At 37.8% G+C, this 26,638-nt stretch overlaps 1 protein-coding gene and 1 long non-coding RNA gene across 2 annotated transcripts in view; one reads left to right on the forward strand and one right to left on the reverse strand.

The window, feature by feature from the left end:
• COL24A1 (collagen type XXIV alpha 1 chain) overlaps nt 1–16,916 on the forward strand; it is a 395,634-nt gene extending 378,718 nt beyond the window's left edge. Inside the window, exons 56-60 of the mRNA XM_059061755.2 lie at nt 3,971–4,036; nt 4,683–4,851; nt 10,476–10,585; nt 13,131–13,346; nt 16,487–16,916. Of these exons, the coding sequence (XP_058917738.1) occupies nt 3,971–4,036; nt 4,683–4,851; nt 10,476–10,585; nt 13,131–13,346; nt 16,487–16,633 (708 nt within the window). The 3' untranslated portion in view covers nt 16,634–16,916. The remainder of the gene's footprint in view (nt 1–3,970; nt 4,037–4,682; nt 4,852–10,475; nt 10,586–13,130; nt 13,347–16,486) is intronic.
• The window catches only part of LOC131755355 (uncharacterized), a 72,915-nt gene continuing 56,063 nt past the window's right edge, over nt 9,787–26,638 (reverse strand). Inside the window, exons 2-3 of the long non-coding RNA XR_009335441.2 lie at nt 14,248–14,346; nt 9,787–9,910 (exon numbers count right to left, since the gene is read on the reverse strand). This is a non-coding gene — a long non-coding RNA (uncharacterized lncRNA). The remainder of the gene's footprint in view (nt 9,911–14,247; nt 14,347–26,638) is intronic.

The following is a 26,638-nucleotide window of genomic DNA, read 5'->3' on the forward strand; positions in this document are numbered from 1 at the left end:
GAAATCTACAGTTGAGCCTCTCTAGTAAACTTTGATTTCAGTTATTGTTCAACTACAAAACTTCTACTTGCTCTTTTCTATAATTTCTATCTCTTTATATTTTTTATTTGGTAAGACATCTTTTTCATACTTTCCTTTAGACATGGTGTACTTTAGTTCTTTAAACATACCTAAAATAGCTAAAGTTTTGTCTACTAAGTTCATCATCTGGGCTTCCTCAGGGACAGTTTCTATTTCTGTTGATTGCTTGGCTTTTTCCCATGTATAGGGGTCATACTTTAATGTTACTCAGCATGTCTTGTCATTTTTTCTTGAAAACTGGACATTTTAAATAATATAAAATGGCATCTCTGCAAGTCAAATTCTTCACCCCAACCTCAGTGTTTATTGTTACTATTTGTTGTTTTTGTTGTTTGTTTAGTGACTTTTCCTAAAGGTATAAAGTCTGTATTCTTTGACATATGTGACTACTAAAGTCTGTACTCAGCTTAGTGGTTAGCTAAGGATTGGAGAGAGATTTCCTTAAATGCCAGAACCAGTAAGTCTCCCAGTTTTTGCCAAGGGTCTCTGTGAGCATGTTGGAGCATCCCTTCAATGCTCAGCCAGGCAACTGACAACTGTACCCGAGTTTTAATTTCCTATTTTCACAGAGCCTGAAGGTCAGCCAGAAGAGAGAACTTAGGGCCTTCTTATGTTTTTCCTGATCATGTGCACAGCCCTATGCATGCACATGGACTTCTAGATTCCCAGGAATATGTCAGAGTTTTTTAGAATCTCTATGGACATCTCATTCCCTAGCTTTTCTTAGACTATTGTTTGCCCCAACTGTTTTCTCATGTTTCCAGTAGCCACAAAGTGGCTAACAATTCCATCTAAATTTTTAATAATTCCATCTAAATTTTTTTTTTTTTAGTGTTCCTTGGCAAAGACTTTTTGCACTGAGTGAGCTCTGAGTCAGGTAAAATAAAGACAGTCTTGCAAGTCTAAGGGAATGACCAGAAAGGTCAAATAATGACATTTCACTGGAAATGAGGCTTTGAAGCAACTCCAGCCCCATTCTGCTCCCTCCTGTGGTTTCCAGGCTTCTTGTTTTCACTGCGATTGCAGGCTGTTGGTTTTCAAGGCTACCACAGAGCTGGAAAGAGAGGCTTGGGAATAGGACAGATTAAAGCTTTACAAAGCTCACTGACCTTACTGAAATTAAGCTATTTTTCATAAATGCTCCCCAGGTTGCTGCAAGCATTTTGTTAATTTCTGTAATTCTGAAAAAACATTTTTTTTCCAGTTTTCTCATTGCTTTTATAGAAGAGAGAATTCTGGGAGGTCATTATTCCACCATTTTTGCCGTCTCCTAAGTCTCTAATCTTTAGTACACATCTTTTTAATATTCTGTGTGATGAAATGGAAGAACATGTAAAGCATTTCTGCATATTGAAGTACAATGGTTGCCTCAAATAAAAGCACTTATGAAATTGTTTCAGTTGCAAACTGAACTAGCTGCTTTTTTCATGGAACACCATTTTTACTTGACAGAATGATAATGCTATTCAGACATGAGTATTTGGCAGATATTTTCTTGAAAATGAATGAAGTAAGCCTGTCATTTCAAAGAAAACAACTGACAATTTGATACCAATAGTAAATTTCAAACTTTCAAGCAACAATAACAATTGAGGAATGCTTGTATCTATTACAAGTTTGACAACTTACCAGTACTTACATTTTTCTAATGAGTTTGGTGATGATGTTAACGAATGTAATCTTTTGATAATGACATAACGAAATGTGTCAGTCTTTGGAAGATCTGGATTATTTCTTGAACCATTATTTTCCAATGATCGATGCATGATTTTAACAAAAATCATGATTTTTACTAAAATCATGCATTGATAAATGATTCTTTCAAAGTTTAAGATAGATCAATAGATTTTAATATAAAAGAATATAAAATAGATACGTTGTAGATATGGTTTCAGATTTCACATTTCAACTAACCTTCAAGAAACTACCACTTATCAAGTTCTGGTATAATATCAAAGAAGAATATCCACAATTATCTGAAAAGGCTACTAAAATAATCTTTTTTCCAACTACATATCTTTTTAAGGCTGGATTTTCCTCATACAGTTCAGCTAAAGTAACATTTTAATAGATTGAATATAGAAGCAAATGAGAATATGAAAGCAAATATGAGAATCTAGCTATCTCCTATTAATCCAGACGTTAAAGAGACATACAAAAGTGTAAAACAGTGCCACTCTTCTCACTAATTTTTTGTTTGGAAAATAGTTATTTTTCATTTAAAAATGTTTATTTATATTAACATATAATGTATTTATTGTTTTAAGGCAATTAACAGTTTTTTATTTTATATTTTAATTCCTACGATGTTAAATATCAAAAGCTGTAATTCACATAAATATAAGTTCTTTAAAGCCCTTAATAATATTTAAAAGTACAAAAGGGTCCTGAGTCTGAAGCACCTGAGAACTGCTTATTGCTAGTTTTTCTAAGATCAAAGCCCTAACCACAAACAACTGGAAAATATAAAGGTGGCTATTGTTTACTACTTAATTCAGTTGCCCATATTTAGTCCCAATATATTTTTGTGACCCATGTCCAAAGTCTGCCAATTCTCACAAGAATGATGGTCAGATTTAATCTGCACAGAACATTTTATGCTAAGCCTTTCTTCTTCTTGAATAGGTCATGCTTTTCCACTGCCTTTGTGCAAAGTTGTTACCTCTGCCTGGAAAGCTCTCCCAGCCCTCTCCTAACAAATCATATTCTTCAGATCTCAGCTCAAATATCACCACCTCAAGGAAGCCTATGCTGATCTAGTCCTTCCAAATCTCTTCTATCCCCCAGATTTAATACTCTGTAATTTCTCTCATAGGTCCATGCACTTTTCTTTTATAGCACGTATCACAATTTGTAAATGTGAATTTTTGAGATTAGTTGATTAATGCCTTTATCGACCTCTAAACTTTAGCTCTACAAGGGCAAGGTTGTTTTGTTTTGTATTGTTTGCTTACTATTTTATCCTCAATATGTGTTTGGCAGTGTACATATGCAGAATGAGTCAAGTATTTTCCAATATGAAAACCACATGTTGAGGCAAAGATGAGTACATTTTGTTGATTGTCCCATCATTTTAAATAGTTTTTCAAATTACCAACCATGAGTTATGAGAGATCTGTTGAAAAGAGTTTCTATTGTATGGGCTGCCAAGTAAAAAGATATCTCAGCAGTACAATCATTCTGAAAGAAATGAGATCGCTTGATTTGCTCACACAGATGCCATTTCACAGAACTTTCTCCCAACTCATGCTTCTTAGTTTCCAAGCTTTTTAAAAAATAAAATACGAAAAGACTTTTTACTAATGGTTAGGTTGGGTCTTTCTCTAAAAATATCTTTTATTAAATGCAGGAGGAGATTGGATTCATGATGTATTATTTCTTTTGGGACTAATGATACTTTTTCCAACTTCAGAAATTGTTTTTAAGACCACAGAAGTATCAGATTAAACTAATGTGGTGACTACCTCAGGACAGTAATATTTTTTTCTATTTTCCTTCCAAGAATGTAACTGTTAAAAATTACTATAGTTATTTATTCTTCACTTTACAATTTATTAACTGAGGGGATCATATTTCATTCTTCTTCCATGTGAGTAACTTTTTTGTGTGTTTTCATGCAGCAGAGACAAATAGTTTTTCATTTGAGAGCTCTAGACTTTGGTCCTGTTTTAATTAGGAGACTTTTGAGATTTCGATGAAAGCAGCATATTGTCCTTTCGGATAGTCAGGCAATAGTTGCAAGTTCTGTCTAACCATAAGAGTTACAAACCCCTTTTAGATAATAAGTCTAGTATACTTTAACAGCAGTGCTTTCAGAATTTATAGGCTTTACTTTAGAGCATTCAGTGTTGATCTTATTGCTGATCTCAAATGGTTTTGTTTTACACAGAAACAAATGGATATCAATGCTGCTATTCAAGCCCTGATTGAATCACATACTGCCCTACAGATGGAGGTAATAATATATGTGGCTTTATTTACACTGGCACTCTCAATCTACAAATTAAAGAGCAATTTTTTTTCAGAGGCCAAAATGTGACTTTATCTCAAAGCCTCTATTTAAAAGAGATTAAAAGTAATGAAAAAAATTTTAAGGACAAAGTAAGCAATTTTAATAAACAGAAATATATGCATAAGATGTTTTTTAAGGAAAACATTTAAAACAAAAATATAATATTGTTAAAGGATTTTTTAAAATAAGAATTTGGTACTATAGAAGAAAATAGTTAAATGAAGTTAGCCATTTCTTAAAATGGGATCTATCTATTATCACTACTCATTTTTCTTATTTAAGCTCTATTTATTCATAATATAGGTTTTTTTCAAATTATGCAGTAGGCATAGTAATTAAGTTTTATGTCAGCTTGAAAACTAGACTTTTGAGTGTGAATTTAAGCTTTTATTAGGATCAAGATTAATAAAACATACAAATATGCCTATAGTTAAATATAAACTGTTCTTTACATCCTACTCCCAACTCCTTGCACACAACAGGAGTACATTTTTCTTCTGCCTTGCTCCGTGTTTATCACTTGGGTTACATGCTGGTAATGACTACTCCAAGCTTCTTTGCTAATATGATTCTCACAATGACTTGGCAGAGCTACCAGAATACTGAAGTGACCTTAATTGACCACAGTGCAGAGATATTCGAAACCTTGAACTACCTTAGCAATTTACTGCACAGCATCAAGAATCCTCTTGGCACACGAGATAACCCAGCACGAATCTGCAAAGATTTGCTTAACTGTGAACACAAAGTATCAGATGGTAAGTTACTGGTTTCCTTAAACTCTGATATCTAATTTTGTTTCATCATTTCAGTGTGTTTGAGATTTGCGGTGTATTTATTCCAAACCTTATCATTTTTGATAAAACCCTGGCAGAGGCATTTTAACATCAAGAACCAAATACATATTCATAGAGGTAAACATGTTTCTGAGGTCAAAGTATCCTTTTTCAAGGGTTCCCTTTACAAAGGTCTTCTACTGCACAGCCTGACTTATGGCAACATGAAGAAAGAGATCATAGAGCCCTCTCTACCACACTCTCTAAAATTCGTTTTTACATAAAATGGAATTTAAATGCCTCATTTCAGTATCAGTGACTATAAAGATGGAGTGGCTTGTCATTCTTGGAATTTTCTCATCCTCACATTGATACCCCAAATCCATTAGCCAGAGGTGCAAAACTAGAACCATCAAGGAAAGTTTTTAAAGCAAGTGGAAGAGCCATCACTATCTGGTGATAAGCAGGGGAAACCCTGTCTGCTACAATATATCATTTAATTTTAATTTCTATTGGGTCTATCTGGTCAGCTATACAATCAATATTAGTAGTTATCATTTTTTGGTAAAAACTCTAGTCTTAACACACAATGACATATATGCTGATTTGAAAATAAGTTATTTAATTCTGGATGAATAGTAGTCCATATTTTATTTTATACACACACACATACACATATACATATATATGTATAAATACACATTTGTCCAAAAACATCTTCCATTCTAGAATACAGTATAGTGAAAATATTCATTTTATTTATATTAATAAAATGCTTAACTTCTATAGATATTTCCTGCCCTAGATTATCACAAAAACAATATTTACAGTTATAGCTGCCTACAATAATTCAAATTTTATTCTTTCCCATATTTGAGGGTATAAAAATGCAATTCTATAGAACTGAAAGGAACAAAGACACTACAGGACATACAAATTACTGAAATCTAATTCAAGGTCTGCCTTCCTCATAGGAGAAATAGCTAAGTGGTATGGCTTGTAAGGTATCGGAAAGGTCTTTACGCCCAAAAATACTTTCATCACTAGGAGATTGTAAGTGCAATAGAGAAACACAAAATAGCAGGGAAGAGGGGATATGACATAAAGTAGGGTGGGGGGTGAAGTGGTAAATAGAGTAGGTAGATAAAGCATCTCTGAGAAAGTGACATTTGAGCAATATCAGGAGGTAAGGGAACAAGCCACAGGAAATCTGGGGAAAGAGCTTTCCAGGAAGAAAGAACAAACGCACAGGCTCTTGAACCTGAGCGTGTACTTAGCACGTTCCACTATTAGCAAGAAGGCCAAGGTGACTGGAAGAAAGTGCATAAGTGGAAGAATGGTAGGAAATGAAGTCAGAAGGATGTCAAGAAACCAGATTATACAGGATCTTATAGATTACTCAAAAGACTCCAGCTTTTACTGGATAAGATGGGAAGCCTCTGGAAGATTCTGAGCAAAGGAATAATGTGACTTGACTTAAATTTTTAAAATGTTACTCTGGGTGTTGTATTGCAAATATAATGAGGACAGGGTAGAAGGAGACATTGAGAAGACTATTGAAATAATCCAGTAAGAGATGATGATGGCCTGGAGTAGAGTTGGTGGTGGGGAAGTGATAAGAAATGGTCAAATCTTTGGATATGTTTTAAGGTAGAGCCAGCAGTTTTTTCTTGGAAATTTGGATGTGGGTTATGAGAGAAATAGAATGATAAAGGATGACTCTAAGATTTTTGACTAAGGGACTAGAAGAGTGGACTTGCTGTCAAAAGAGATAGAGAAGCAAGTTTGGAGACAAGATCAAGAGTTCAGTTCTGGATGTATTTAATTTGAGATGTCTGTTAGGCATTCAAGTAAGGATGTCAAGTAGGTCATTGGCTATTCAGGAGTGAGGTCCTGGCTAGGGGTAAAATTTATGAAGTCATTTGCATATAAATAGTATCCAATGCCCTGAGACTGTTTAAGACTACCTAAAGAACAGATAAATAAAGAAAAGAGTTCTAAAAACTGTGCCTTAGAGCTCTCTAATGTTTAGAGAGGTCAGGGAGTTGAGGGAGAACTAGCGAAGAAGACTAAGAAGAAGCTATCACTGAGATAAGAGGAAAACTAGATGAATGTGGAGTGAAGGAAATGTTTGCCTGAGGAGGAGGGGAGCTACTGGGTCAATGTCAAGTTAGGTGAAGACTGAGAAAGGCTACTAGATTTAGTAATGGGAAGGTCTTTGATGATCTTCGCAAGAGCGGTTTAGAGGAATGGTAGCAGTTAAAACTGTATCAGGGTTTAAGAGAAAATGGTGGAGCTGGAGTTTCCACTCCCATTAATGAAGCAGGTAATTCAATTTGCCTAACAAAACTTTTTGAAAATTAAGTTAAAAGCATCAAATACTGACAACGTAGTGAGGGACTTTCAAGCCAATATTTTGAAAAAGACAGCAGAGAGATGAACACATACTTAGAGCTACTTTTGCCCTGGGTGTGTTCAGAAACTGAGTAGTGCTTTTGGTGGCTTCATGGGATAGGGATCAAAGGTTGGAATCTGAAGTCCACAAAAGGTGGGGACTTAGGCTTTCAAAGGGCTCCACTTTCAGAGTAAAAATAAACTGAAAGAAAAGATATTTGTACAGATTGCAGCCTAGCTTCACATCATCAAGATTGCTCAGAAAATCTCAAACTGTGAACTTGGATTAAGATGATTCCAGACTGCTAGTAGCCCCTCATACCTGATAGAAACAAAGAAAACTCTTCTATAAAAGATAGTATCATCCTAGGGCTCAAATTATTTCCATAAATAATTTTTCAAATATAGTGCCCAGCACACAATCAATGATAACTAAGCACACAAGTTGACAAAACACCACGAATGAGAACTGGCAGAAAAGCAGACAACAGAAGCTGACTCAAAAGAAAAAATAAGAGAGGAAAAAATTGAAATGGAAGGTTTAACGGACAAGGGAAACCTTATTTAGGAACACGGTTTATTCACAGTAATAAGAGAGAAGGCAGAATATATGTGTGCAAGTACAGATAGATAGGTAAAGGTCATAATGGGAGCTTATATAAGTTTCCTTCAGTTTGCTTTAGTTGTCTCAGTGAAACTGAAAGGTTATCAGTCAAGAATAAGAATGAAGGAAAGGTATAATTAACTTGAGAGGATAGGAAAAGGTTTCAAATGGTTAACTAGGAAAGTGACAGAGGAAATGAACTAGGGAAACATAGTAGTATTGTCTGGCAGCCTTTCAAACATTTGAATTTAAAGTGAGGCCAGTCAGCATAATTGTGTTTTTCTCTAGGCACATTTAGTTGTGCAGGTACAGGCACAGATTAGGCACACACTGGACTTATGCAGGACTGGGATTTTATAAGACAAGCACAATGAAGTGAGGCAGGGCAAGAACGTTAAGGAAGTCTCTAAGGAAATGATCATAGCAAAGGACTGTGGGTTTTAAGCTAGGCAGGAAGAGAAGTGAACACAAGATTATGAAGGACAATGAAAAAGTGGTAGTATCAATGGATAGGTCCTAATGGGATCAAAGAATTATTAGAGTCAGAACACTAGAGGGAATAAGCTGGAATGAGAAGAGAGGTGAAATCATGGAGGAGATCTAGCTGTAGGTAATAACAAAAAGTAGGGTATGGCCCTGTAAGTTAATGATTAAAGTAAACAGGACAGGAGAAGGGTACAAAAACATTGGTGGGAGAGAGTTCGAGGCACTAAGAAGTCGGTATTGCAAATATCAACCATGTGGATGTAAAATAATGAAGAATTAGGTTATAAATAGATTTTCTGAAAGTGATAGCTAGCCAAAAGCTAGAATCATCAAAGAAATAAATTTGGTGGTAGCAACAGGAAGAGGTAACAGGTGATATAATGCAATGACAGCAATTTTACCATGGAGTGTTTTTAGGGAGAAAGTGGGGAGAACAGTCTGAACGTGGCAACGAGGAGCAAGAAAGACCCCTTCCCCACCCAGGCACAATGCTGTAGAGGCTGTGGCAGAACTTGAAAGAGCTGCAGGGGAAGCAGTGTTCTCAGGAGAGAGCCAACTTGGAGTTAGAGCATTTAGGCCTATAAAAGATGTATTATGGTATAGTGCTTTATCTGTAGCTCAGCATACCCTGAAAAATATATGAAGCCCCTACCAGTTCACCATTGTACAACATAATGCCTGAATTCAAAGCATTCCACCTCATGTAACAATGAGACCTTGCTTGAAGGAAAACGTTTTATAAAGAATATATTCACTCACATAGTAGTAGGAAACTATTTCTTGAGAGGAGATGATGAATCAAGATATGACTGTAAGCCTGGATCAGATCCTGGTTTTTTTTAAAAAAAAAACCCAGCTATAATTTCTACAAACTACAAAATGTTCAACATTCTGAGGAAATGGGAAAAAACAGGATGGAGGTGGTATTAGGATCTTTTTCACCCCTTTCTTCCATATTTCAATAGATCAGTGATTCTCCAAATATAGTCCGTGGACCAGAATTAGATGCAGATTCTCAAGCCCCATCCCAGATTTAATGATTCAGCAACTCTGGGGATGGGGTCCAGCTATCTGGACTGTCTGTAACAATCCCCTACTCTTGGAAGTACCAATTCAACAAGTCTTCACTTTGAAGAATTAGTAGACTAGTAGAGGGGAGAATAGTCGAGGATGTTGTGGAAGTCTAAAATGATACACAGGTGAATGAAGCCCAGGATGAGCTGGAGGAATCTTTGCTGTGGGATAGGAATGGAACAAACAGGATTTCTACCTATTATAGAAAATGACATTTTACAAATACTGTTTGTCTTGCCTTTTTAATGCAAGAAGGCAGGGCCATCTCATTCAAAAATTCCTGTCCTTTGTGTTTAGAATAAGGTGCTATTTTAGTATTCTGAGCCTGTTATTCCGGAATTAAGACGCTAGCCCAGTACTTTTCAGTCTGGATATGTCTTGAAGTCTTTCACACACCATTTGATTCTCCTGGGCACTCAATGGAGGCAAAGGTTGGCAGGCTTACACTGGCTGCAGAGATTTCAGTTTTTTCCACTTACAAATCTGAAAAGAAAGCACAAAAATAACCATTTAATTGCACATTTTTCTTCTGGAAACAAAAAATGTTTATTCCTTTTATTTTAATTATCAATATTACACATAAAGATATGTTTTTCCTCGGGGAGACTGAAGAAGTTGTTTCTGTTTTTTAAATATATATATTCATTTTTAAGCTCTGTAATGACATAGAACAAAAATACACACATACCCTATATTAATTTCAACTTTTCTATTAACTATGTAACTTTAGACAATTCACTTTAAGTTGCTGCACTTATCTATAGAATGAAGCAACAGATTCAGCCATTCGGTTATTTTTTATTAAAATAATAAAATGCCCTTAAATTGATAGGTATGTGAAAAATACAGTATTTTCAGTATTGGTTTTACATAATGCTTGCAGCTTTCATTGTTTGACTAAATGTAAATATCTTTATAATCTTCTAAGTTTTTTAAAAGGAAAAAGCATGAAAAATATATTGAAAGTATCATGATAATTTGTAAGGATAGTTCAAATATATTTTAGCATGGCATTTAAATATCTTTATGTTTTGCGATAAATTAATAGGAAAATACTGGATTGATCCAAATCTTGGATGCCCTTCAGATGCCATTGAGGTTTTCTGCAATTTCAGTGCTGGTGGTCAGACATGTTTATCTCCTGTCTCTGTGACAAAGGTATGTTTTGAATTTAGTACTTGCCCACTATCAGTAAACAGTGATTTTTAAACTTCTTTCATTTTAAATAATTATGAATTTTATGAATGGAAGCAAGATATTCTCTACCATATATGAGGAAGAAATTTTTTTTTTTTAAATAATCCTGTTAAATCTTGACATTTTGATTATGTATTTTTTTTTTTTTTTTTTTTTTTTTTTTGCGGTATGCGGGCCTTTCACTGTTGTGGCCTCTCCCGTTGCGGAGCACAGGCTCCGGACGCGCAGGCCCAGCGGCCATGGCTCACGGGCTCAGTTGCTCCGCGGCATGTGGGATCTTCCCGGACCAGGGCACGAACCCGTGTCTCCTGCATCGGCAGGCGGATTCTCAACCACTGCGCCACCAGGGAAGCCCTGATTATGTATTTTTATGACTGGCTTAGCTTGGCTTACTCTACCGACTATGCTTTTTAAATTCCTTTTAAAAATGTAAAACATATGTTTTTATGCACATGCATTCATTAGAAAATTCCCAAACAGCTGCAGTGTTTGTTCTCAGTAATCAGTTACCTTAAGTTTTACTGAAAAAGACATCATAATGATTAAAAGAGGCATTTCACCACAAAGCTTGCTATTTTTGGTGACTGGGCACAAAAATAACCTCTCCTAAACATCCACTGGATAGTATTTAAAACTTCTTACAAGTATAGTTCTATAAACCAAATGTTTAGAATGAACGAAAGTTAGTTTGGTATGTAACACTGGATATTATAACAAGCATTTCTAAACCCTAAAGCTTAGTTCTACCTACAACATATACTGAAGAAACTAAAACTGCATTTCTGGTTAAACTACCTTGGCCCTCCCAAGAACTTTTCTCATTGACAAAGAACTGATATACGGACCTATTGTGTGTTCTGTCCACCACTGAAAGGCAGCAGCTAAAATATGCAGTGTGTCCGTCCCTCCAGCTGCTTCATCATTAGACTGCCCTCTCCTCCTAAAACGCTCCCCCCTTCATTAACTAGGATGTTTCACCAGCTCATCTCAATAGCCATTCACCACTGTTACCCAAAGCAGAGGAGGGGAGGATTCTTAAGTTCCTGTGGAATCTGTGTAACTAATGAGCAGCATGATCGTCCCGCTTCCAAACTAGGCACGATCATCCTCAGCCCCCTGGGTTTAGCCCAGGATTTTTATTTGGATTATCATGGAAGAAAGGGGGAGACTGGTGTGCAAAGAAGACAGGATCAAGTGAACGAGCTGCACTCCAATTCTTTCCTTGGCTGAATCAATTCTCCCATCTCTCCCATCCATAAACTCAACCTGAGAAAGACTGCGCAGGTAGTGGAAAGAACAGTAGACTTGGAATCTGGAAACTGGATTCTAATTTCTTTTCCTCAACAAACCTGGGGAATGATGCTGTGAGCCACCAGAGAGCCCACTCTGTGCCGGGTGCTGTGCTAGTAGCTAAATGACAGTGGGCACCTCAAAGCCTCATAACAACCCTGTCATGTTGGGGTTATACCCAGCTTTACCAACCGAGGGACTAAAGCTCAGGAAGGCTACATACTTCCCAGGTTTGTGGTTCTCATCTGCAAAATGAAGGAATTTGAATTACTTCAGCTCTAATATTCCTCATGATGATCCTTCCATGTTTTCATCCTTATACTCTTCCTTTGCCTTTCCTCTCTTTCCCTGAAGTTTTGCTTTTTTGTTGTCATTTTATGTTTTTTTCCTTCTCTGTTACCTCATAACTGATATTTCTCTGATTCTGTGTTTGGAGATTAACATAAATTCCTCAGTAGGAACTACTTCTACTCATTTATGTTATGACCATCCCCATGCTTGAATAATGCTAAAATAATAATGATGATGATGATGATGGCTAAAGCTATAGAAAAATCTGCTTCCTTGTTCAAGCCTAGAAAATGTGCAGTCATACTTCCTTGCTCCAGTGTTGCCCTATATCGTTCACTTTATTAGTAAATACTTGTTCATGCATTCATTCATTCATGCAATAAACATTTACTGATGACTCACTGTATGACTGGAACTGCATTAGGGGCTGGCAACACAAAGACTAAGATTCTGTCTTTGTCTGTAAAGGCTCTCATAGTTAAAATTAATCAATTTATTACTACAACTTTTAACTTATCTTTGGAAACTCAAAAATAAATCTTCAAATGAAAGTATAGACAAGCAATAATCAATAACAAATTATTAATGCATCTTAAATAACATTACGCAAAGTATCTCCCCTTTTCGTTGTTCGTATCTAGTAGCCTAGTAGTATGCTAAAGCCAGCTCATACTGCTCAGGAGAGCTATTATTAATGTCTCTTGCCAACTCCATATTTAATGACACTACCTTGATAGCCTAAAACCAGCCATGGTGGGAGTATTTACAACTCCCACCATAGGGGTGGAAATCAGAAAATGCTATAAATCAGGGATTCCCCCCTGCCCCACCCCTGGCCTGTCAAGGACTTTCTTCAGGTTTCCCCAAACTGTACGTCTTTCAATTGCCATATCTTATAACTTGCATATTGTTTCAATGACATTAGTTGGAGTTTGGAGTCGGAAAAGTCCAGATGAACTTCCTTCATTTACTGAGCTCAGAAGCCACCCATATCATCACCATTCATTGTCTAAACACTCCAGTGTGGACAACTGCTCAGACAAGTGGCTCAGGATTGACTATTGGTTTCAAGGGATGGAACAGCCAGATTTTCGAAGAAAACACTCTACTTGAACCTAAAGTGCTTTCAGATGACTGCAAGGTAAGGGAATGGCACTTGTAGAATTGTTCAATATAACTAACGTAAAATTGATAAAACTATATAAAATTAATATGAGTAAGACTTTAATTGCAAACTGCAGATACAGAAGGGTAGTAAGTTTTAATGTGCCTGATGTGTAATAACCGTACATTTTTCAGAATCAATTATTTGCTTATATCATATCAACTTTTGTCACACCCGTTGTTCATCCATGAAGTTTTATATGCAAAACAGGTGTTAATACATAAATTTAATTTTTATTCCCCATATGAAATAATTATATCATACATCAATGGATGGATGGATAGATAGATGGCAGATAGGGCATATAGACAAATGATTTCTTTCCTATATTTTTACCACTGTGATTCTGCATCTCATTACTTCATGGAAGGCAGGTTATAGAGGCAAGTCAGCTTTACTTCATTTTGTCATTCCCTATACTTGTTACCAAATAATGGGCATAATGGCAGATTGACTAACCCTACAAATCTGTATTTGAATCATAGCCCATTTTTCCTATTAAAATTAAATAATAGTGAAGAGTCTATAATTTTAAAACATTATGTTGTAGAGTAGGTGTCGCAAACTATAATCCACAGACCAAATCTAGCCCAGCACTCATCTTTGTACATATATGCTACTGGAACACAGCCACACTCATTCGTTTGTTTATTATCTAGGGCTGTTATCACACTATGATGGCAGAGTTGAGCAAGTGCGACAGAGACTGTATGGCCCACAAAACCTAAAACATTTATTACCTAACCCTTTACAGAAGAGTTTGCTGACTCCTGTTATATAGTATAGGGTTTTCCACTTTACATACATCCTAATTTCTTTAAGTAGCTTGGTTTCCTGTTCTGGTGTACTATGAAGCCCATGATTTAAGGTCTCTTACCATTTCTAGGGTGCTTTACTTTTTCACATTTCATTTTCCGATAAACAGCTCTTGGGTATTTGAAAAATCGGAAGCAAACAGAAGTATACAGCTCACTCTCTATAGGGGAAGAGATCAATATTACCAACAAATTAATTTAACTTTCACAATTTTGTCCCGAAACTTTTAGTGACTCACTACTATTTCTGAGACACAATCAAAACTTATCAGCTCTTTATTCAGCAGTTAGAATAGTCAGGCCTTCTATCTTTCACTGACTGTGTACCCTAAAGTGTGGTCCACCTGATCTATTTATAATAACAACAAAAACAACAATTCCTACTACTAATTATTGGAGACTTATTAGATGACAGGTACCATGTACTGCATACATTATTTAATTATGCTTTGTGAGGAAGTTCCTATTAGTATCATTTTTTTTTTTTTTTTTTTTTTTTTTTTTTTGTGGTACACGGGCCTCTCACTGTTGTGGCCTCTCCCTTTGCGGAGCGCAGGCTCCGGATGCACAGGCTCAGTGGCCATGGCTCACGGGCCCAGCCGCTCCACAGCATGTGGGATCTTCCCAGACCGGGGCACGAACCCGTGTCCCCTGCATCGGCAGGCGGATTCTCAACCACTGCGCCACCAGGGAAGCCCCCTATTAGTATCATTTTATAGGTAAGAAAGTGAAGCCACAGAGGTTAAGTAACTTGTTCAAGGTCATACAGCTAATTAGCAGAGGAGCAAGAAATCAACCCCAGGTGTGTACAGTTCCAAAGTCAATGCCATGCTACACTGCTAGGGACTTTTAATTGAAGACTCATTTAATCCACACAATACTGTGAGGTAGGTTTTTATTCTTCCCATTTTATATGTGAAGAGAATAGCTGTACTTTGGCTTCTATCAAAATCTGTTCCAAGTCAAAATCTGTGCACTTAAACCGCATGCCAGGCTTATTTTCACAACCACATTCTACTTTTCCAACTGTTTTGTTTTTTTCTATTCAGGTCATTCCCTTTCTCTGAAGTGCCGTTCTCTACCCCTCTAACCAAGTGGAAATTGTAGGCAAACTTTAAGGCCCATCTTTAATTCTGAATTCACAAAGCTTTCCCTGACACCTCCAGTTGGAAATGAGGGACTTTGCACTCATTGTCCATATTATTTACGTTGCATTTATCATATACAGTCTTGTATCATGGCTGTTTGTTTCTCCTCTCCCCAACTAAATTTATAAGTTGTTAGAATTCAGAAGCCAGAATTAATTTATTCATCTTTATATTTTCCAAGCACTGTAAGGAAATGGAGGATTACATCTTATTCAATTGTGCCAAAGGTACTTAGTGTTCAACACATATTGTTTGAGATTTAATGAAGTTAATCTGACAGTGTCTTACACAGGGTACTCTATTCTAGTTATTACACCAAGCTTATGACTTTGGTAATTTATCTTCTGTGAGCTTCAATTGCCTTAACATAAAATGGAATTTATAGTTTAGATAATTTCTAAAGCTCCTTCAAACTTTAAAATTTATACCATGATAATTCTGTGAATGAGTAAATGAATTAACTCCTGTATAAAAAGCTTCACAAAACTAATCAACTGTGTTTCTCTATTTTGTCTTCTTGAATCTCAATCATATAATAGTTTTTGATCCATAATAGAATTTACCAGAAACAAAAGAGCATACAGTAATAAAGAGAAACAGAAAGGCCTAGAAGGAAAGGAAGAGAGGAATGAAAGAAACTATATAAACAGTAACCACAGAATGGAAAAAAAGAAACCTAAAAGATGATTCAATGTAATTATAATTTACTTCTACTGAAGTGATTCTGCTTATTTCCTGCCTAAAGTACAGAGAAGTTGAGCTAGCTCATTCCCTTTCATCCAAGAAAAATGCCCATCCTGAAGCATCAGTCCCAAATAAAGGAACACAAAGCAGATGGGTATTACTCATATTAGGAATAGTGCAGTTTTTAAATTCATATCTGGTCCAATGATCCACAGACAACAGAAGCAGAAACCTTCAAAAGAAAAATCAGAACACACAATGCCATTAGAGAAAGGAATAAGCACATATTTTCAATTATTCATAGTAATTGTTACCGTTTTTTAAGCATTTACTCTGTGCCAGGCATTGTTCTAGGCACTTTCTGTTCATTATTTCTAATCCTTAAAATAAGTCTACATTGTCTATGAAGGACACTGTCTGCTGCTAATGAAACAATTACAGATTAAAGCATTTCATTCTTATTTTACAGATTCAAGATGGCAGCTGGCATAAAGCAAAATTCCTTTTTCACACCCAGGACCCTAATCAACTTCCAGTAATTGAAGTACAAAAACTTCTTCATCTCAAAACTGAACGGAAGTACTACATTGAAAGCAGTTCTGTATGCTTTCTCTAGTCTCTGAATTAGTTCAGAATTCATGCTGTTGGCCAGGTAATTGCTGCAGAGGGAAAAATATAGACAGAAAGGTACTATTGGATATTATGAAATGCATGGAATAAAGCATTGGCTAAATCTTAAAGAATCTCAGGAAGAAAAAACTTCCTCCTAAGAAGGAGACGAGGCATTTTTTAAAGGACTATAAGTATTTAATTCTTTTAAAAATTATATTGATCTGAGCTTTCTTAGAGAATTTCCTAGAACTGAACATTTATAAACATGGAATTCTTCAGGATATTCTATATTTTTTGACTGTCTGAGAGCAAAGTACCCATTAGACAGCTGGAGACGCAAAGCACTATGGAGCAATACTGGCTAATGCTCCCAAACGTGCAATGCTTCTGTCTAAAAATTGCAAGCCACAGTCTGATATGTCTTATTTTCCCAAATACTAAGCTGTATTCAGGTCCCCAGTGGGCATATACATCTTAGCCGGTGATACACTACCTCTTACATGTTGCCTTTTTGTGTTGCTTGGTGCTCTTTCTAAAACAAGGTGCTAGTGGCTTTCATAGACTATTTCTTTATTTGTCTTTGTCATTCTTTAAGAGTGTATGTACTGGTTACATCAAGATATGTTTTGGTTGTTAGTACTTATTTTAATTTGTTTGGTCACATACTTAATAACAAGTAAAACATTATTTATGTGAAGTCCTTGTTTTATTTTAAAATTCTCTTTGTGGATATTAGAATCAAAGCCAGCACATTGTAACCTGTGCTTAAGCACAAGATAATTGGGAGGGTTTGTTTAACTGTTTTATTTTTTAAATTGCTGTAAAAAATTGTAGGCCAGCTACATCCAGTAGTAGGTTTGGGTTAGTTTAGGGGTTGTGATATACTATTTTTAAAAATCCATGATCATCTGTGATGATATTTTGTGTATATATATTTTGTAAAGTTCTAATTAATTCAGCAAATCTTTTGAAATTGCTGATGTTTTAAATTATAAAAACTTTATATTTCTGCTTCATAGAAATTACATGTTTTTGTAATTATTCATTGATTTTCTTTCACTGTTCTTAAATTTAATGTGTTGGGACTTACTTAAAAGAATTCAATTTACCAGTCTTTAAAGTAACATTCAGGAAAACAAAAACAGTCCTTTGCTATTTAAAATAGGCTCAGTAAAGTTCAGACTTTCCTTGTTGTCAGAGAAATGTTAGTTAAGTATTAAAAGAAAAATATTATACCTTTTGGTATATAGAAAAGCATGTACATCCATTATAAACATACTATTAGCCACAGCAAACCACACTTGCCTATCTATCTATAATAAAAATGTGCTTTAAAATCTTTTTTGGTGGTATTTGTTTTTCTTCTTTTTTTACCATATCCTTTTATTATATATGATAGCCCTCTGGCATAGACCTTCTGTACTATATATATTACATTACCAGAAAGTATCTATTGCATACCTATAAAAGGACTATAGGGCCTATTTCCTACTTGTACAAAATGAGGTCATGGCACAGAAATAAACTCTCTCATATATGGTCAACTGATTTCCAACAAGGGTGCCAAGACCAGTCATTCAGTGGAAAATGGACAGATTTTTCAACAAATAGTTCTGGGAAAACTGGATATCCACATGCAAAAGAATGAAGTTGGACCCTTATCTTACATCATATACAAAAATTGACTCAAAATGATGAAAACTATTACTGTAACCCACATTTGGAATAATATCAAAATTTAAAAAAATAACTTAAAATGGATCAAAGTCCTAAATGTAAGAGGTAAAACTATAAAACTCTCTTAAAAGAAAACTTAGATGAAAGGCTTCATGACATTAGATTTGGCAATGATTTCTTGGAGCTGACACCAAAAGGACATTCAACAAATGAAAACAATAAATTGGACTACAGCAAAATTTAAAACTTCTGTGCATCAAAGGACACTATCAAGAGAGTGAAAAGACATCACACTGAATGGGAGAAAATATTTGCATATTTTATGTTCAATAAGGGATTAATATCCAAAATATATGAAGAACTCTAAAAACCCCACACAAAAAACAAACAAAAAAACCCCCAAGCATCCCAATTTAAAAATGGGCAAGGAGGGCTTCCCTGGTGGCGCAGTGGTTGAGAATCCACCTGCCGATGCAGGGGACATGGGTTCGTGCCCTGGTCTGGGAGAAGCGGCTGGGCCCGTGAGCCATGGCCGCTGAGCCTGCACGTCTGGAGCCTGTGCTCCGCAACAGGAGAGGCCACAACAGTGAGAGGCCCACGTACCGCAAAAAAAAGGGCAAGGGACTTCCCTGGTGGTCCTGTGGGTAAGACTCCACTCACCCAATTCAGGGGGCCTGGGTTCGATCCCTGGTCGGGGAAATAGATCCCACATGCATGCCACACTAAGAGTCCGCATGCCGCAACGAAAGTCCCGTGTGCCACAACTAAGACCCCGTGCAGCCAAAATAATAAATAAATAAATAAGGGCAAAAGACTTAACAGACATTTCTCTGAAGAAGATATACAATGGCCAAAAATGAAAAGATGCTTAACATCACTAGTCATTAGGTACAAATCAAAACCATAGTTAGATACCACTTTGTACCCATTAAGATGGCTATTACCATCCCCCCAAAAGAGGAAAATAACAAGTGCTGGTGAAGATATGGAGAAATTGGAACCCTTATACATTGCTGGTGGGAATGTATTATGGTATAGCCACTGTGGAAAACAGTTTGGCAGTTCCTCAAAAGTTAAAGATAGAATTACCATATAAAACCCAGTAATTCTACTTCACATATATACCCAAAAGAATTGAAAGAAGGGACTCAAACAGATATTTGTATACCAGTGTTCACAGAGGTATTATTCAGAAGAGCCAAAAGGTAGAAACAACCCCAATGTGCATCAACAGATGAAATGATAAAATATGGTAGGTACATACAGTGGGCTACTATTCATCCTTAAAAAGGAATGAAATTCTGATATATGCTCCAACATTGATGTACCTTGAAAACATTATGCTATGTGAAATAAGCCAGACCAAAAGGGAAAATACTGTATGATTCCACTTATAGGAAGTACCAAGAATAGACAAATTCATAAACAGAAAATACAATAGAGGTTACCAGAGGCTGAGTGGGGTAGGAATGAGGAATTGTTTTTTTATGAATACAGAGTTTCTGTTTGGAATGATTACAAAGTTCTGGAGATGGGTGGTAATGATGGTTGCTCATCAATATGAATACACTTAATGCAACTGAATTATACACTTAAAATGATTAAAATGACCAATTGTGGTATACTTTACCACAATTTTTTAAATGGGGCTATGGCAAAGATGTCTGATTTCCTGCTTGAGAAACACAAATGTTTTTTAAAAGGAGCCAAGACTGATTCTAAATGAAAGAACCCATAGTTTATACTCTAGTTTCAGTTTATATGCTATACCTTCTGTTTACCTCCCCCCAAAAAAAAACTTATATCAGAGACATAAATGATTTCCCTAGGTATCATTTAGGAAATATATATAAAACAGAAATTCCTTTGTGTTTGTTTTGTTCCTGAAATTAAATTTAAAGCAAATTTTAATCAACTTATTTATACACAGTATAGTCTGGTGTTTTAAGAGTACTCTGAGGGTAAGCTATGTTCTTCATTGCCCCAGTTTCTTCACTGTAAAATGAGGACAATAAAAGTAAAAATCTATATTAGTTAGGGTTCTCCAGAGAAACAGAAACAGTAGGAGAGACAGACAAATGAAAGTTAACAGATAAATTGATGAGAGATGACTAGACAGATATAAAGATATAGATTTGGGCTTCCCTGGTGGCGCAGTGGTTGAGAGCCCGCCTGCCGATGCAGGGGACACGGGTTTGTGCCCCGGTCTGGGAAGATCCCACATGCAGAGCGGCTGGGCCCGTGAGCCACGGCCGCTGGGCCTGCGTGTCCAGAACCTGTGCTCCGCAACGGGAGAGGCCACAGCAGTGAGAGGCCCACGTACAGCAAAAACGAAAAAAAAAAAAAAAAAAAAGATATAGATTTAATATATATAATAATATACATATAACATTATATAATAAAACATATAAATATATGTTTTAAATATACACTATATTTAATATTAATATATTAAATACATAAATTGTAATTAAAATTATATTAAAGTTAATATATTAATTATATATATGGAGATTTATTATGATGAATTGGCTCACATGATTCTGGAAGCTGAGATGTCCCACCACCTGCAAGCTAGAAACCCAGGAAAGCCAGTGGGGTAATTCATTTAAGTCTGAAGGGCTGAGAACCAATGGTTTAAAACCCAGTCTGGGGGCTAGAGAAGATGAGATGTACCAACTCAAGCATGCAGACAGAAAGCAAAGAGGGGCAAATTCCTCCTTCCTTTGCCATTTCTACTCAGGCCTTCCACGGACTGGGTGATGCCCACACACATGGAGGCAGCATTTTACTTTACCGAGTCTACTGGTTGAAATCCTACTCTCATCCAGAAACACCCTGTCAGACACACCCAGAAATAAATTTTAACCTGGTCACCCTGTAACCAGTCAAACTGACACATAAAATGAAGCATCACACTCTTACCTGGAATGAAACAGAAATGTAGTTCTTTCTGTAGGAAGCAAAAAGGTGGTTTTCTCATTTGGTAACTTTGCAATAAGCAAAGAGAGCGAATACCACTAATGGCAAAGAAATGATTTAAGCAGTAGGGACACGTGTTTGGAAGCAGGCACTCTGGCAAACCTCACTTTCTGACCAAAATGTGTGAGTCTGGCCCTCTCACACAAGACTAGCAGTTTCAAAAATAAGTGTAAGCTAAGCCTTCAATGTATAGTGCTCTGTCCTATTAAAGCATAACTTTTCACTATGACCTACACAGTAACTGGCTATGGTAAGTACGATGAAGTCATTGTCACCTAAGCATAGGTACACAATTATGTGATCTGTGTGCTCTGGATTCAGAGTCCTGGAATAAGTCAAAGCCAAATTAGAAAAATGGCACCTCTGTAGAGAAGAGTAACTGGCAGGGAGTCCAAACTATCATCTTGGCTGTACCTAGCGGGGAAATTTTAGGACTGCACACGAGTACAAAAAATAATCTCACTGACCATCCACTAAAAATAATTTGATTTTGCTGGGTATCTAGTTCAGGACAAATTTAGAGTTGGAATCAAGAAAACATCTCACTTCTTGAAGCAAACACTGGAAATCCAGTTTCATGAAAAAGACATTCTTCATTAAGGGATAAAGATCTCCCTCATCCATTAGAAAAGAAAAAACTTTAGGGGCTCAAGATGGCAGAGTAGTAGGACGGAGAACTTACCACCTCCCATAAATACATCAAAAATACATCTACAAAAGTAACAATTCTCAAAGAACACCTAGTGAACAATAGCAGAAGACCTCAAACACCTGAAAGGACAAGAAAGAGCTCCAGGTAACTGGGAGGGACAGAAGGAAAAAAAAAAAAAAAAGAGGAAGCGAGATGGGACCTGTGCCCCTGGGAGGGAGCTGAAAGGAGAGAAGTTCCCACACCCTGGGAAGCCCCCTCACCAGCGGGGAGATCAGCCACGACAGAAAAGAAACTTCAGAGGTTCAGAGGAGGCCGCAACAACCAGTTTGTGTCAGGCAGACGAGAGAGAGACCTACAGACCTACACAGACAAGTCCGTGCCACTGCCCTGAACGCCCCAATCTGAGACGCGCATCTGCTAGTATGGGCAGGGGCGGGTGCTGGAACTCGGGATTTAGAGGATAGACACGGGGAGAGGGTGGATGCTGGCTGCGCAGAGACAGCCTGAAGGGTCTGGAGTGTGGTACAGCCGCAACTGGGAGTATTCACGTAAGAAGCGCAAGCCTGCCACAGAAGCGAAGTGCCATTGTTAAGTGGCGTGCAAAGGGAGGGGTGGGGCTGCCATTACAGCCTCTTTCTCTATGTGCTGGCTCCCGCCTCCATGGGCTCCAAGGGAGTGCACCCCAGCCACCACCTCAGCCGGCTCCCACGCCTTGCGCTACCTCGCTGCCTCAGCAGGCCCTGGGAGCAGACACCAGCAGGTTGCCCACATGCAGACGTGAAGCTGAAACTAGAGCTGAGCTGTGCAACTTAGGATGCAGGGCTGAAATCTCTTCCTGTGGCTGCATGAGCCATGGATTTACACCTCTGCCACCAGCTTTGTAAATTCAGCACCTGTGGGACATCTGAACAGACAATGGGTGCTCTTGCGGCTCGGACAAGTCTGGCCTTCGCAACTGTGGGCTTTGTGGGCATGTGCACACGGGGGCTGGGCCAGGCCAGGGTCTCAGCTGCTTCCATAGCTCCCAAAGCAGGTCCACGTGCACAACTACTACAGTCCTGGGACCTGACTTCAGTGGATCTGTGCTAGTGGCCTTGTGAAAACAACGCCTGAAAGACACCAGGGCTGATTGCCAGAATTTCCACAGTTGAGGCAGAGCCAATGGCAGTCCAACAACAGTGTCCTCTGTGAGCCCACACAACAGGTGAAAGGTGACACAGCAGAGGATACTCACTGGTGAACAGCTCTGGTGGAGGAATACTCAGCAGCTCCTCTGTTAGTGGAAGTACTCTAATCCCACCTACCTCACACTGCAGATCAGAAACATAGCTCAGAAATGTATCTGGGGGCTTCTACTCCAACAACTAGAGAGCAGACCCTGCCCCTGACAGGGCAGTGACAACCACAGAGCAAAGAGGAGGTCCCGCTCAATATCCAGTGCAGGCTCTAGTCATCACAACACCAGTCACACCTCTTATCCAGGGATAACGACCAGCATACACTGAGGAAAGAGGCAGCAGCATCCATACGAAAAACAGTCCTCACACACACAAAAACAGTAAACTCACACAGGCTACGGAGGGATGTTGCCACATAAAATAGCCCTCTAAGACCCCAGTAGGTAAGTGTTTCTCCTAAACTCAGTGCAAGAGAAATATAAATATTTATATACTTCTAAGAAGCAGATGAACCACTCCCAATTAAAAGATCAAGAGAATTCCCCTGAAAGAACAATGAAACAGACCTCTTCATTTAAACAGACACAGAGTTCAAAAAGGAGATAATGAAAATACTGAAGGAATTAAGAAAGGCCATCAACAGAAATGCAGATTACTGTAAAAAGTAACCAGAAGCTATAAGGTGGAGCCAATAAAACTTATAAAATTCATTTGCAGAGACAAAAACTAAAATAAAGGCAACAAATAGCAGAATGAATAATGCAGAACAAATAAGTGACGTGGAAGATAGAACAATGGAAATCACCCAATTAGAACAGCAGAAAGAAACCCAAATGAAAAAAAAAAAAAAAGAAAGCAATATGAGAGACCTATGGGATAATATAAAGCATGCCAGTCAATGCATAATAGGGATCCTAGAAGCAGAAGAAAGAGAAAAAGGGACTGAAGATATATTTGAAGAAATTATGGCTACAACTTCCCAAATCTAAAGAAAGAAACAGATATCCAGGTACAGGAAGTACAGAGGGTCCCAAACAAGATAAACCCAAACACACCTACATCAAGACATACCATAATTTAAATGGCAAACATTACAGGACAGCAATCCAGATGGCGAAAGAGTAGGGCATGGAGCTCACCTCCTCCCACAAATACATCAAAAATACATCAACATGTGGAACAATTCACAAAGAACACCTACTGAACACTGGCAGAGGACCTCAGACTTCTAAAAGGGCAAAGAAATCTCCATGTAACTGGGAAGGACAAAAGCAAAGCAAAAAAAAGAGAAAGGAATCAAGACAGGACTTGTACCCTAGGGAGGGAGCTATGAAAGAGGAAAGGTTCCTGCACCCTGGGAGGTCCCCTCAGTGGCAGGGAGATGAGCCTGGACAGAGGGGGAGCTTCAGAGCCTTGGAGGAGAATACAGCAACCAGTCTGCAGAAGACAAAACAGAGAGTGACCTGCACAGATGATTGGTACCTATGCCCTGCACTCCCCAGCCTGAGATGCTTGTCCACTGGTGTGGGCGGGGGCTGGATACTAAAGCTTGGGCTTCAGAGGTCAGACCAGGGGAGAGAACTGGGGTTGGCTTCGTGGAGACAGCCTCAAGGAGCTAGACTGTGGCAACTGGGGGTGTATGCGGAAGAAGCCTAAGCCAAACAGAGAGGCAAGGCACCATTGTTGGGGGGCACCGGAGGAGAGGGGCGGGACCGCCATAGGAGGTTCTTTCCCTGCGTGTGCTCTCAGGCAAAAGGACAACACCAACACCAACGTGAGCTCTGGGGGTGGGCATGGGCTGCCACTGCCATCGCAGGCTCCAGAGACAGAAGCAGGCCATTGCTGCTTCTGAGAGAACCAGGAGCAGGCACCATTCGCTGCCCCCACCATCCTGGGAGCACCCACGGGCTGCTGCTGAAAGACACACAAACAGGCACCAATTGCTGCCCCTGCCCAGCACGGGCCCTGGGAGCTCGCACTACCCACTGCCGCCACTGAGAGACCCAAGAGCAGGTGCCAATTGCTGCCCCCATTGGCATGGGTCCCTGCCCCCACTGGCACGGGTCCCTGGCCATTATCAAGGGGATAACAGCCAGCACACAGTGAAGAAAGAGGCAGCAAACATCCATAATAAAAGCAGCCAAAAATATTAAACTCACAAAAGCTATGCAGGGACACCTCCGCGTGCATATACACAGCCTTCCAAGACTACAGTAGATAATTGTTCCTCCTAAACTCACAGAGGAAAAGAAATGTAAGTAAAATGAAGAAGCAGAGGAACCATTCCCAGTTAAAAGACTTAGAGAATTCCCCTGAAGGAAGGAACAATGAAACAGACCTCTTCATTTAAACAGACACAGAGTTCAAAAAGGAGATAATGTAAATACTGAAGGAATTAAGAAAGGCTATTGACAAAAATGCAGATTACTGTAAAAAGTAATTAGAAACTATAAGGACGAGCCAAGAAAACTTATAAAATTCATCTGCCAAGATGAAAGCCGAGCTAACAACAGTGAATAACAGAATGAATAATGCAAAAGAACAAATAAGTGATCAGAAATATAGAATAATGGAAGTCACCAAATCAAAACAGTAGACAGAAAGCCAAATGAAAAAAAAAATGAAAGCAACATAAGAGACTTATGGGATAATATAAAGTGTGCCAGTATACACATAAGAGGGATTCCAGAAGGAGAAATAGAAAAGGGGATTGAAAATGTATTTGAATAAATTATGTCTGAATACTTGCCAAACCTAAAGAAAGAAACAGATATCCAGATACAAGAAGCATAGAGGGTCCCAAACAAGATAAACCCAAACAGACCTACACCAAGACATATTATAAGAAAAATGGCAAAAGTTAAAGAGAGAATGCTAAAGGCAGCAAGAGAAAAACAAAGAGTTAATTACAAGAGAACCCCAATAAAGCTATCAGCTGATTTCTCTACAGAAATGCTGCAGGCCAGAGGGAGTGGCAAAATATATTCAAAATCTTGAAAGGGAAAAATCTGCAACTTAGAATACTCTATCCAGCAAGATTATCACTTAGAACAGGAGAGAGAAAGAATTTCTGAGACAAGCAAAAACTACAAAAGAATACAGCAATACTAAAGCTATCCTAAAAGAAATATTGAAAGGTCTTCTCTAAATAGAAAAGAAGCAAGAAGACATAGGAAAGAGAAAAATCACAACTGGAAAGTAAATCACTAATTAAGCCACTATACAGATCAAAAAGAAAAAGAACTCTGTGAAAGCAATGACAAACACAAAGAATAGCAAAGTAAATGTGAAAATGTTAAAGAGAACATGAAAATCATAAAACGTGGGGTAGAAGAGTAAGAAAATGTAGATTCCTTTTTTTGGGGAATGTGTTTGAGCCTACATGACTATCAATCTAAAGCAAGTAGATATAGGTAGGGGTTAACATACTTGAAAAACAGGGTAACCACAAACTGAAAACATACAATAGATTCACAAAAATCAAAAAGAAAACACAAGCATAAAATAAAAGGAAATTATC

The sequence above is a fragment of the Kogia breviceps genome, chromosome 1 (assembly GCF_026419965.1).
Source record: "Kogia breviceps isolate mKogBre1 chromosome 1, mKogBre1 haplotype 1, whole genome shotgun sequence".
Taxonomy (NCBI): domain Eukaryota; kingdom Metazoa; phylum Chordata; class Mammalia; order Artiodactyla; family Physeteridae; genus Kogia; species Kogia breviceps.